The following is a 13,480-nucleotide window of genomic DNA, read 5'->3' on the forward strand; positions in this document are numbered from 1 at the left end:
ACTAACTAACCTAACTATAAAAACAAAGGTTTTCATCAAACATACACCATTTTTTAATGTCATTTTTGCTCCATTTAAGTCTGTGTGAACCAGAAAACGATTAATCCATGACTAAAATAGTTGCCGACTATTTCAATAATTGATTAGTCGTTTCAGCCCGACACGAAACTAGTTGAGGCATCACGTGAAGTAAAAACTACAAAGTCAGGTCAACTAATGGAATTTATTTATTATTTATATTTATTTATTTATTTAAGTTATTGTTCTGTCTGCTGAGAGTGGAAGGATTTTGTTTTACCAGATTTTTAAACTTTTTACTTCCGCCTTTTCCTCGCGGGCATCCGTCCTCCTGGTGACTCCATGGCAACGCAACTAGCGCTCAGGCTAACGCTAACCCGCTAATGTTTTTATTTTTTTTGGCTCGAAACAAACTTCTCTTTCTTGCGAAACTTGGATTTACTTTGAAATAAATCCTTCCGTCGCGTTTGTAACTCATTCTCCGCGTGACTGTGACCATCGCCGGACGAAGGGGCAAGTTTTCCACCGCGTTAGCAGCAACTCTCCGCATCTTTGTGAAGAATAGTTCGCCTCCTGGAAAAAACAAACTGCCAGATTCAATGAGAAGCGTCCTGTTAAATGAATGCATGTTTTTTCCTAAATGGAGACTCATGTATTTCCATTAGAGACTCGTAAATATCGGCGGTGTTTTAATTTCTTTATGCATAACCGTTAGCTTTAGTCAGACATAAATCCACATGTCCACATTTACTATTCTATCTCGTGACGCTAAACTCATTATCTATAATTAACTAAACTAAATCGAGAATAGGGCCTTTAAAGCCCTTAACTCCCACCGGAACCGAGCACATTTTCTCCAGTTTGGCTTTACCCCAGTCCAAAAGCTTCTGGAAAAAAGCTGTGAAAATAGCAACAAAACTGAGACGAAAACAATGCTGGAAATGTGACAAAAACAGTGAGAAAACATTGACAAAAAAGTGATGAAAAAGTGGCAAAAATGTCACAAGAAATTGACCAAAATTGACAAAAAAAAATGACAAAAAATGTGACAAAAAAAATTACAAAAATTTGACAAAAATTTGACGAAAAAATGACAAAATGTGACCAAAAAAAAAACCAAAATGTGACATAAAATGACAAAAAAAATGACCAAAATGTGACAAATAAATAACAAAAATATGATAAAATTTTGACCAAAAAATTACAAAAAAATGTGATAAAAAAATTGACGAAAAAATGACAATAAAATGACAAAAATGAGTTGAATACCCAACAAAAAAATGATGGAAAAAAAATCTGATGACGTGAGGAAAAAGATCCTCTCGGTTCAGGCGGGAGTTAAAAGGTTAAGCAGACTGTAACACATGAACCAGCGATGCTGATGAGAGCTGAGGACGTCCATTAAAATGTGTGTTTGCTCCGTTTTTCCAGATGTAACAGAAACGCTGTGCTAAGACTGTTCCAGAAGAGGGCGCTGTTCTCCAGGCTGTTTCTGACAGATGTGAAGAGACCGTGACATGACGCAGGTGAGATTTTATTTAATTTTTACATATTTCCAAGCAGGACATGCATTTCATTTGAAAAAGAGAAATCATTTCACATTAAATTAGTTGAGTCGATTTGGCAGAGAGAGAAGAAAACAACAACAAAACGGATAAAAGGGGAACATTGTTTTCTATTGGTAACATTAGTAAGTGAGTTTTCTGTAGTTAGAGGTTTTGCAGAATGTATTTTATTATTTATTTATTTATTTTTAGAGAAACAGTGACAGTTTACAATAAACATTAACCTCAAGGGGAGAGATGCATTGTACCAGGCTATAGAGCTCCACAGTCCCGCCTCCTCTCCGGTCCGGAAGTAAAATAACCGCAAAGTCAGACGCAGGTGAAAAAAGCACGTATGAGATCGATCTAGTTTACGAAAAAATACAGTTGAACTGCGAGCCTTCGTCCTAGAACTACATTACCCAGGATGCTCGGGAGTCCCATGATCTACTACGAGGCTTTTGATTGGTGGAGCTTCACGTTCCCACACGTATTTATTTATTGTAATGTAAACAACATATTATAAACAATGTATTAAAACATAATGCAGGCAGATAGGTGACGTTTCATGTCTAACACTGATAGTAAGAAAAACGTCAGATGGATAAAAAAAAAATTCCCAACGATCCAATTAAACGAACCACCGATCATTTTTATTCCAATTAGCAGGATTCAGATTGTTTAATAGTGAAATAATATAGAACTTTTGTCTGCAAAGTAAAAGAAACTGGCCGTGTTTGCTGAAAACCTGGTTGCCTTGACCAGCGGGCGCGATGTCGCAATGGTTCTTGGGATACGGAGTTTCTATAGTCAGGAAGTGAATGATGTCACAGCCTTGTACCTTTGCCTTTTCTTCAACATGTCGTCTTCTTTTTGGATTGAAATGAAACATTTTACGGTCACGAATTGCTACAGAGCTGATTAGCTTTTGCGCTGACGTTAAACTCTTAATATTTGAATTTTTGGAAATCGACGGTCGTGTAGACGGGGATTTTTTGCTTCCGGATCGGAGCAACAAGACCGCAAGGGGCGGGACTGTGGAGCTCTATAGCTCAAGTGCTAATATCCACCCATAGTCCCTGGGCAGGCTGATGTTGCAATAAAATACATAAAACATCATATGTACACACATGGATAATGGCATTTACATCGACCAAATTCATAATTTAAAAAATCTAATCTTTACACACAACAATCAGATAAAACAAAAAACTCTTTCACACCTTTCATTTACTCAGGTCTACTCTTATAGACCTCAGAACACACACACACGCACACACATATAGGTCCAAGTTTGATTTGATAAGAGCCATATCTTTGTCAGACGTGAGAACGTGTAAGAGTTTGCACTTCTTATCAGCTCTGTAGATAACATGTTCCACTATTTCATTCATTATGCTTAAATCGACTTTTTCAAGCTTTACATCATGTTATTATGTTATTCCCTCATTAAAAACATGCCTGAAGTGTTGCTTTGGCACATTCATGTATTTCTGAGTAATCAGTAAAAACTCTGATGGCGGCCATTTTAGGGATAGGTTTGCCTGAGTCCTCCTAGGAACGCCCCCACCTCCTGGAGACGCCTCCGAGCTTTCGTCACCAGCCGAGTTACCAACCACTGCTCCTCAGCAGAACCCCCTCCCCACTGATGCCACAGACAGCGTGTGGAGGGGGCGTGTCGGAAAGGGTCAGAGGTTCTTAAAGAGACAGAGGCCTAATTCAAGACATTCACTACAGCCATTTTGAGAGAGCAATTTTATACAAGGCAGTTATTCTAATTTACTGCATTTACAGACCAACAGAAGGTTTGGTCATCATTGTAGTGTGATATAGACGGGTGCCATGTTATTGAAAAAAGCAGAATACCCCCTCTTTAAAAGGGACATAAAAACGTTAAAATGAAGTATTTTCCTCCCCCTACATGTTCCAGCCATGTCCTAATGTGTAGAATGAGCTCAGACCTGTTCACCACAACTGCCTCTAAAATCCACTTTCACTCAAAAAGTTGTTACTGAAGTGCCGTCATACACGAGCTTAATATAGAAGAAGTATAGTAGTGAGTATAAAATGGCCAACTTGCATCTGCATCTTTTAAAAAAATCTTGGATATTGAAAACATTTCTTTATGGATAAGGTATTTCCCAAATAATACAAAAGGTTTGTCTTTCCATCATTTTATTCTGATGTTTAAAGCCACTCAGCGTCGCATTTCTCCCAATAAATAGAATATAAGACAAGCATTTATTTCATTTCTTTATTGTTGGTAAATATCCAAAAAATGACCAAATAAATAAGTGTTTGTGGGAGGCAGCTCGGTTTCCCTCAGATCTGACTGTAGCTGAACTGGGAGGGGGATGTCTCCAGCTCGTCTCCATGGAGATGTGACCTAAGGCAGCCAAATGTGAAATTAAACAGGTTAGGTCCTCATCCAAATGCATTCTCCAATTATCCGCGGCTTTTCCTATGTGTAGCTAGTCTTTACTCCAAAATGTTATGCAGTGTCCCTTTAAAAAACGTAAACGCCTTTTTAAATATTACTTTATTGTGGTAGAATCATCAAAAATTCTGTTCAAAAATTGCGCAACGTAAACCTACTGTAAATCAAGACTGAAAACATAAGGGACTTTTCAGAATGGGATTAATCTTGTAACTTCAGCAGAGACCTTTGACATCAACACACTCGCTCCACTTTTGAAGCATTCATAGTTTTCAGGTGACACATGGGAGCACTCGCTGTTGTTGTGGTTTTTTCACCTGATGTTTTGGTGAATGGTTGGCGAACAGCTGATCGATCCAGGCGTGTGGCTCAAGGGGTGTAACTGTGCATTCCAGTTCAGTTCAACTATTTAGATGGCACTTTTTCTTCTTTTTTTTTAATAAATAAAAGACAAAATTGTACTGCAACAGTTCACAGGTGGACCAAACCGAATCGTTACACCCCTATGTGAGCATTGTTTTTGCCTGTCTGCAGCCTTTAGCTTGGAGAAATGTCCCTGAAAACTATGCCCTGTTAAACAGCGACATGTTTGTTCTGCTCAGGTGCTGTCGGTGTGGCAGCTGGCGCTCCCGTTACCCGCCGTCCTCCTCATCACCGTGGGGCTGTACATGCTGCTGTTGGGGGCCGCGCTCTGGGTCCGCTACTGCCTCAAGGTCCCAGCAACACACGCACACACACAATCTTGTACTTTTATCTTAGTGAGGACAGTCATAGACATAATGTATTACTCAGGCCCTAACCCTAATCTAAACCCAATTCTAACCCTAAGACCACACCTTGACCCTCAAACAGTCTTTCAAATAAGTGAGGCCCTCCCAAAATGTCCTCACTTTACAAAAATGTCCTCACTCTGTGGGTTAAGTACTCAAACTGATCCTCACAATGTCGTAGTTATAAGAACACACACACAGACAATCTTGTAATTCTATCTCAGTGAGGACACCCATAGGCATAATGCATTGCCCTAACCCTAACCTTAATCCTAACGCTAATCTAAACCCAATTCTAACCCTAACCCTAAAACCACACCTTGACCCTCAAACAGTCCTTCAAATAAGTGAGGCCCACCCAAAATGTCCTCACTTTACAAAAATGTCCATACTCTGTGGGTTAAACTGGTCCTCACAATAAAGGAAAAAGAGGATCTGAGGCACCCTGACTTACAAATTGAACATTGGACATGCCGACGCATTTCGACCTAGAGATGGTCTTCCTCAGGTCCTGGTCCTCACAATGTCCTAAGTACAAAAACACACACACACACACACAATCGTATACTTCTATCTTAGTGAGGACACTCGTAGACATAATGTCCTACCCAAACCCCTAACCCCCTAATCCTAACCCTAATCTTAACCCAATTCTAAAACCACATCTTGACCTTCAAACAGTCCTTCAAATAAGTGAGGCCCTCCCAAAATGTCCTCACTTTACAAAAATGTCCTCTGCGGGTTAAAAATTCAAACTGGTCCTCACAATGTCGTAGTTACAAGAACACAGACAATCTTGTACTTCTATCTTAGTGAGGACACCCATAGACATAATGCATTACCCAGACCCTAACCCTAACCTTAATCCTAACGCTAATCTAAACCCAATTCTAACCCTAACCCTAAAACCACATCATGACCCTCAAACAGTCCTTTCCAAAAATGTCCTCACTCTGTTGGTTAAAAGTCAAACTGGTCCCTGCAATGTCAAAAGCACATGAACACACACAGAGACACACACACACACTTCAAGTGGCACAAAACAGGGCAGGACTGTCCTTCAGTGTTCCTACATGTGCCACTAATGCATTCACGCCTGACTTGGTTTAAGGTTGACAACAAAATTAAACTAAGACTAATCTTACTAATGTAGTTACTTATTCTTTTCTGAGCAGCTCGTGTTTGTAGGAAGCAGCCACCGATCTGCGTCTCGACGGGCACTGGGCGGCGACTTAACACTTCCTCATTTCAAAGCTAATTCCCTGAAGTCCACAGTGCTTTACCGAGCAATATTTACCTGGAATCAGCTCTCAGTCAGCAGAGTTAAAGATACATACACATTAAAATCATGTTTACACAAGGACTACTGTGTTTCACTATATTTCTGTAGACACTTTAAATCAGGAGTAGGCAACGTCAGGCCCGGGGGCCAAATCCGGCCCTCCAGCATAGAACCTTTGGCCCTCAAGATGATTTTGAGAAATATTATTATACAAATCAGAAGTACTTTAATTGTTTTAGAGTTTAATCTTAACCTCTTACCACCCGCCTAAACCAAATGCATTCTGTCCTCTTTGGCTATTATATATACTATTGTATAACACCTCATTTGAAAGCTAAGACCCATAAAACTGATATTTTTCCTCGCGTTGTTGCTGTGTTTTGTCACCTATTGTATGCTTTTTTTTTCTTTCTTTTTTTTTTCATTTTTGTGAAAATTGTTTTGAGTTTTTGTCACTTTTTGGTTGAATTTTTGTCATTTTTTGTTGAGTTTTCATCACATTTTTGTCACATTTTTGTTGAATTTTTGTCACTTTGTTGAATTTTTTGTCATTTTTTGTTGAGTTTTAGTTGTTTTTGTCACATTTTTATATTTTTGTTGAATTTTTGTCACTTTTTGTTGACTTTTTGTCACTTTTTGTTGAATTTTTGTCATGTTTGTCGCGTTTACATCCTTGTTTTCTTCTCATTTTCTGTGGCTGTTTTGGTGCTTTTTCCCCAAAAAGCTTTTTGATTAGGGTAAAGCCAAACTGGAGGAAATGGGATCCGTTCAGGTGGGAGTTAAGAGGTTAAATGAGGCGTTACACCTATAGGCTGTAAGCTCCAGTTGAGAAGCTTTTAGTTTTAGGTAAAGCTGAACTGGAGAAGATGTGCTTGTTTAAGGCAGGGGGTTAAGTACTGTAAAAATGTGAGAAACTTTGTCAATTACTTCAAACTTTCCAAACAGGAAACACCAAACATGAGGTCATAAATTATGCACAGCACTGGCAATTGTAGAAAATGGTGCTTTACTTTAGGTTCGGTCCTTGGTCCTTTTACAATAAAGAAAATCGGCCTCCACCAAGCAAACCAGCCGACCTCTGCTTTAAATCATGTTGTGCAAATTAATTCCATCTTGTAAAGTATGTAATTGTAATCTTTCAAAGGGGTCGAGGAAGACTAGCTGCCAGTAACATTTAATGGGCAGCTAATGGGGATCATAATTAAACAATAAACAGCTCATTACCAGAGAGGTCAGTAACTACGGTAATGTAGGATCTGTACTTCATTTGCGTAGCATTCGTGTGGAGAGCTTGTAATGACACGGCCCTTTTGTGTCTCACGAGAACTGATATTTGGATATAGCCAAAGTATACACTGGAGTTACACGCCACCTCAAAGCCTAGTTACAAAGAAGTATAACCAGCTGGGGAAGTCCAACCTCCTGTGACAGGCCCAGAGAATATTTAATGGCATGTGCAGAATGGCTATGGTGATTGTCCATCAACTAGTCTCTCATTGATTTGGTTTTCGTGTTCTGTAGCGCGTAAGCAAAGCACGAGTCAAGATTTTTAAGATTTATTTCTTAAAGAGGGGGTATTGTGCTTTTTTCAATCCCATAGCACCAGTCTATATCACACTACAATGATGACCAAACCTTCTGTTGGTCTGTAAATGCAGTAAATTAGAATAACTGCCTTGTATAAAATGTCTCTCTCAAAATGGCTGTAGTGAATGACTTGAAATAGGCCTCTGTCTCTTTAAGAACCTCTGACCCTTTCAGACACGCCCCCTCCACACGCTGTCTGTGGCATCAGTGGGGAGGGGGTTCTGCTGAGGAGCAGTGGTTGGTTACTCGGCTGGTGACGAAAGCTCGGAGGCGTCTCCAGGAGGTGGGGGCGTTCCTAGGAGGACTCAGGCAAACCTATCCCTAAAATGGCCGCCATCAGAGTTTTTACAGATTACTCAAAAATATGTGAATGTGCCAAGGCAACACTTCAGGCATGTTTTTAATGAGGGAATGAGATAATAACATGATGGAAAGATGCGGACCATGATGCGGACAAAACGTACCTCGCCGTACTTTAGTATTGTGCCTGGCTATTCATTTGTATGTGGATGGAACAAATCAATTTAAATCTGCGACTTTAATGGTTTGATAACGGAGTAAATTTATTTTGTCACTCATCCAGAAAACGAAAAACTAAATTGACAAAGACTAAAACGTGATAATATTTGTTGTCTCTCTCCTCAGGACCGCTGCTCTGTGTCCTGCGGCGACTGCTGTCCCAACGTGTCTCTGTGTGACCAGTGTTTCAGAATGGCCGAAGTGTGTGACTGTGGCCCCCCCTCTGTGCGCTCCTGCCTCCCCCAGCCCTGCCCCGCCCCCTCTGTGAGTAGCGGTGTTGAACATGTCTCGCCTCCATTGTTGTTTATGTTTGTGCTGTCGTCTTCAGGAAAGCAGAAAGAAATATAGATTTAACTTCCACCTGAACGGATCCCATTTTCTCCAGTTTGGCTTTACCCTAATCAAAAAGCTTCTTGGGGAAAAAAGCACCAAAACAGCCACAAAAAATGAGAAGAAAACAAGGATGTAAACGCAACAAAAAAAGTGACAAAAATCCAACAAAAATGTGACAAAAATCCAACAAAAATGTGACAAAAACTCAACAAAAAAATGACAAAATTCAATAAAAGTGACAAAAATTAAACAAAAATGTGACAAATTCAATAAAAAGTGGCAAAAGCTCAACAAAAATGTGACAAAAATGTGACAAAAATCCAACAAAAATGTGACAAAAATTCAATAAAAATGTGACAAAAATCCAACAAAAATGTGACAAAAATTCAATAAAAATGTGACAAAAACTCGACAAAAAAATGACAAAAAATCAACAAAAATGTGACAAAAATTCAACAAAAATGTGACAAAAACTCAACAAAAATGTGACAGAAATTCAAAAATTCAACAAAAATTCAACAAAAATGTGACAAGAATTAAACAAAAATGTGACAAAAACTCGACAAAAAAAATGTGACAAAAATTCAACAAAAAGTGACAAAAACTCAACAAAAATGTGACAAAAATATAACAAATATTCAACAAAAATTCAACAAAAATGTGACAAAAATTCTACAAAAAGTGACAAAAACTCGACAAAAAGTGACAAAAATTCAACAAAAATGTGACAAAAGCTCAACAAAAATGTGACAAAAATTCAACAAAAATGTGACAAAAATGTGACAAAAACTCAACAAAAATGTGACAAAAATTCAACAAAAATGTGACAAAAACTCGACAAAAATTCAATAAAAAGTGACAAAAACTCAACTAAAATGTGACAAAAATTCAACAAAAAAATGACAAAAATGTGACAAAAATGAAAAAGAAAAAAAAAGAAAGCATACAAATGGGGACACAACACAGCAACAATGCGAGGAAAAAGATCAGTTTTGTGGGTATTTCAAATGAGGTCTTACACAGGCCTATATAACAGCCAAAGAGGACAGAGGCGGGTGGTAAGAGGTTAAAGGGACCATGCGGAGTTTAAAAATGTTTAACGAAGTATTTTCCTCCCCTCTCACGGACCCACGTTTTACTCAAAAACACTGTGTCCTGAGTGTAATTCCTGCTGTGTTCTCTCCCACAGTGTTCCAAACTGGACTGTGCCTGCACCTGTCAGCCGCCCGAGTGCGACACCTGCAACTGCCTCTGCTTCGAGATCCGCATCAAATAAACCAGACTCGCCTAAACCCGGACTGAACCAACTCAAACCCACTCAAACCCGTTTGTACGAGGCCTTGAAACACACTTTGCCTTTTCGACTGTCATTTTGAGCCTCTGGTGTGTGTTTTGTGTATCGTAGAGACATGTCTTTGAAAAATAAACTTTTATTTTGTATTCTTAAACCTTCCTCTGTTGTTTACCACGTCCTACATCTGTCTGTCGCTGTCGTCCAATCAGAGCCTGTTATGTTTGTTCTTAACCCCTTAACTCCCACCTGAACCGAGCACATTTTCTCCAGTTTGGCTTTACCCCAGTCCAAAAGCTTCTGGACAAAAGCTGTGAAAATAGCAACAAAACTGAGACGAAAACAATGATGGAAATGTGACAAAAAAGTGACAAAAAAATGACAAAAATGTGATAAAAATTTGACAAAAAAATTACAAAAATGTGACAAAAAAACGACAAAAAATGTGACAAAAATGTGACAAAAATTCAACAAAAATGTGACAAAAATTCAACAAAAATGTGACAAAAATTCAACAAAAATGTGACAAAAATTCAACAAAAATGTGACAAAAATTCAACAAAAATGTGACAAAAATGGAAAAAAAAAAGAGAGAAAAAAACACATACAAAAGGTGACACAACACAGCAACAATGCGTGGAAAAAGATCAGTTTTGTGGGTCTTAGCTTTCAAATGAGGTGGACCAAAGGGACCATGCGGAGTTTAAAAATGTTAAACTAAGTATTTTCCTCCCCACATTTTCTCCAGTTTGGCTTTACCCCAGTCCAAAAGCTGTGAAAATAGCAATAAAACTGAGACAAAAACAATGATGGAAATGTGACAAAAAAGTGCTAAAACATTGACAAAAAATTGATGAAAAAATGACAAAAATTTGATAAAAATTTGAAAAAAAAAAATACAAAGAATGGACAAAAAAATGACAAAAATGTGACAAAAATTGACCAAAAAATGACACCCAACAAAAAAATTATGGGAAAAACAATCTGATGACGTGAGGAAAAAGATCCTCCCGGTTCAGGCGGGAGTTAAGAGGTTAAAGGAACAGGCCACCATTTTTCCAGACTGAGATATGTTCTTACCTGAGCTTAGACGAGTTGATGTGTACCTGTCTGGTCTTTGTGCGTGCCCTCAGTCACGCAAAACGACCAAAGATATTGTTAGCATTTGGCCTCTCCCAATGTATTCCTATGGCTCCAAACGGGGGGAAGTTGAAACGATCACTCTCTTCCACGGGCACAAAGACCAGACAGGTACGGATCAACTCGTCTAAAGCTCAGGTAAGAACATATCTCAGTCTGGAGAACCTTGGGCCTGTTCCTTTAACCAATCACGTCCTTGATACTTGGCAAAACCTTATTTTGGTGCCTCAGCTTTGCTATTTTACATTTTATCATTTGAAAATATGATTTAAATAGCAACAATGAAATGAAATCCAGGTTGTTCCTCCGCCCCATGAGCCTTTGCGTGGGAGGGTTTTCTGCCGTAGACCGTTCGCTCTAATCAGCTTTTCATGAGCGTCGGAGACTTAAAGTATGTGGGAAACCAAACTGCGAGCCGTAGTTTCATGCTGAAAATGGCACCGTCGAAGAGTCTTCTGACCCGAGGGCGTGTTGGTCAAGTTGTCTCCACTTAAAGTGCAACTAAACGGGCGTGGCAGAGCCTTTCCCCACCCACAAACACAAGTCAAAAAGTGCTGAGAAAGGGGTGGTCTCGGAGGCTTTGGGGGAGGCGAGGGGGGTGAGTGTGTGGGCGGGGTCTGCTCTGTTGACAGTCTCAGACCACGCCCCTCGATCTGACAGGACTGACAGACTGCCGGTGTCACGACTGTGCGCAAGCTTTATTTTTTCGTAGGAGAGTTGGTACATTCTCATGACTTGTGATTGCTTGATGTAGCAACTAGTGATGCGGGTCAGGGTTTTTTTCAACCCGCGGGTCCTGCATTTGGAGCAGGTTCTAACCCGACCCAGCCCGCCCCGCAACGTTGTTCTATTTTTACAACCCGCCCCGCACCCGCAACCATTAAATATTACGCGTTACAAATATGATCCGTATGAACAGCACCGGCGTGTCATCGCGCGCTCTCTCTCTCTCCCTCCGAAAAGCGCTGGGCAAGAGGGAGAGAGGAAGAGAGCAGAGGTCGGCCTAACGCGAAGTCACACACAGTCACACATACGGTGGAAAACAGGAGACATGAGCTCCACAAAAGCGTTCTCTGGATCACGAGCTGCAAAACGCTGCTTGTTTTATGAAAATCCGACGTATATTTACGCCAAAAACCTGCTGTAAAGACGACGGTGGAACCGCAACCCGCATCACTAGTAGCAACTATCCTACGAAAAAAAAAAAAGATGGCCGCTGATAGACGACTCGCTCGCTGTCAGTGACTGCGAACAGAAAGAGAGCATCGCACAGTAGCTTTTCTAAGGGATTTATTCCTCTACACCACCTCAGCCCAAGTGTGAGCATCGCAGGGGCGCCATCTACTGGTTTGACTCATGAGCTCAGGCGGTGTGTGCGCGACGCGTGTCCTGGTTGCTACGTGACGGAGGCAGAGGCGTGTGTGGGCGGGGCCACAGAGGCGTGTGTGGGCGGGGCCAAAGAGGCACAGAGGCAGAACCACGGGCAGAACTGATGACGTTTTGTGGACGCCGTGGACACACTCTCCTCCAACCACAAAATATCAAATGTAGTTTTGCGTGAAACCAGTAGGGGGCGCGAACCATGCGGTTTTTAGACACAAAAGTGAGATTTTGAACAAGTTTGCACCAAATGTCAACATATTGACTGGGACATGTAGCTAACTCTATTCAACAACCATTTAGACCGTTTATCAGCAAAAAAAAAGTGGATTTGGTGTTTAGTTACTCTTTAACCTCTGGAAGTTTTCTAATTCTGCGATCTTTCACAAAGGCTCTGGTACTTTAGGCTTAGAGAGTGGGCTGTCAGAAAAAAAACAAGGTATCGCTTTAGATTAGATGGGCTAATTAAGTATTAAAAAGCATTAGTGATCATTTAGGGCAAGGGTAGGCAACGTCATCAACTCTGGCCCTCGACATGATTTTGAGAAATATTACGACCCAAATCTGTTTAAAGTACTGTTAAAGTACTCTAGAAATGTGAAAAATACTGTCTATTCCTTCAAATGTCTTAGCAGAGCACCCTTTTAGACTATAATCCTGAAAGAACACTCATCTATAGGTAGAAATGACTTAAATCTACTTAAATTAACAGATTAAATCTAAAGTTGGAGTAGATTTGGTCTGGCCTTTGAGCAGATAAAACGTATTCTTGCCTTCTTCAGATTATTTTGTATCATTTCAAGTGAAGAATTAATCATTATCACAGCAAAAAGTTAATCTGTTTGATTTCCAGTGGGATTTCGATTTGTTCCATTGGCATTAGCGTTTTCATCTGATCTTAGGTTAGTTCAAACCGACTCAAATTTAACATAAAATCACTTGAATTAAGTTTTTTTTAAGTAATTTATCTAATTTAAGATGGACATTTTTACAGTGATGTACAACACTGGCATATGTAGAAAGTGATGCTTGACTTCACTTTTTAAGGGTCCGGGCCTTGGTCTGTTGACGATGAAGAAAACCGGCCCTCCACCGAGCAAACTCGCCGACCCCTGATTCAGGGTTAGGGTAAGGCTTTTCGTATGTTCTCGGCCCCAGAGTATCGGCCCTGGGTCTGCA

General features: G+C 40.0%; 1 protein-coding gene across 1 annotated transcript; it reads left to right on the forward strand.

Moving 5' to 3' along the window:
* Positions 1–1,399: 1,399 nt before the first annotated feature.
* Positions 1,400–9,836, forward strand: LOC306968583 (uncharacterized protein). The gene is made up of 4 exons (XM_079564000.1): positions 1,400–1,544; positions 4,602–4,712; positions 8,284–8,421; positions 9,680–9,836. Exons 1-4 carry the CDS (start codon positions 1,536–1,538, stop codon positions 9,764–9,766), a joined length of 345 nt encoding a protein of 114 aa, XP_079420126.1. The 5' UTR covers positions 1,400–1,535; the 3' UTR covers positions 9,767–9,836.
* The last annotated feature ends 3,644 nt before the right edge of the window (positions 9,837–13,480 follow it).

The sequence above is a fragment of the Gobius niger genome, assembly GCF_951799975.1.
Source record: "Gobius niger genome assembly, chromosome: 10".
NCBI classification, from domain to species: domain Eukaryota; kingdom Metazoa; phylum Chordata; class Actinopteri; order Gobiiformes; family Gobiidae; genus Gobius; species Gobius niger.

Excerpts from the sequence above, each read along its gene's own strand:
- LOC306968583 (XM_079564000.1), top strand. Across the intron at positions 4,713-8,283 it reads GGGTCCGCTACTGCCTCAAG|GACCGCTGCTCTGTGTCCTG; the intron begins GTCCCAGCAACA and ends CTCTCTCCTCAG. Across the intron at positions 8,422-9,679 it reads AGCCCTGCCCCGCCCCCTCT|TGTTCCAAACTGGACTGTGC; the intron begins GTGAGTAGCGGT and ends TCTCTCCCACAG.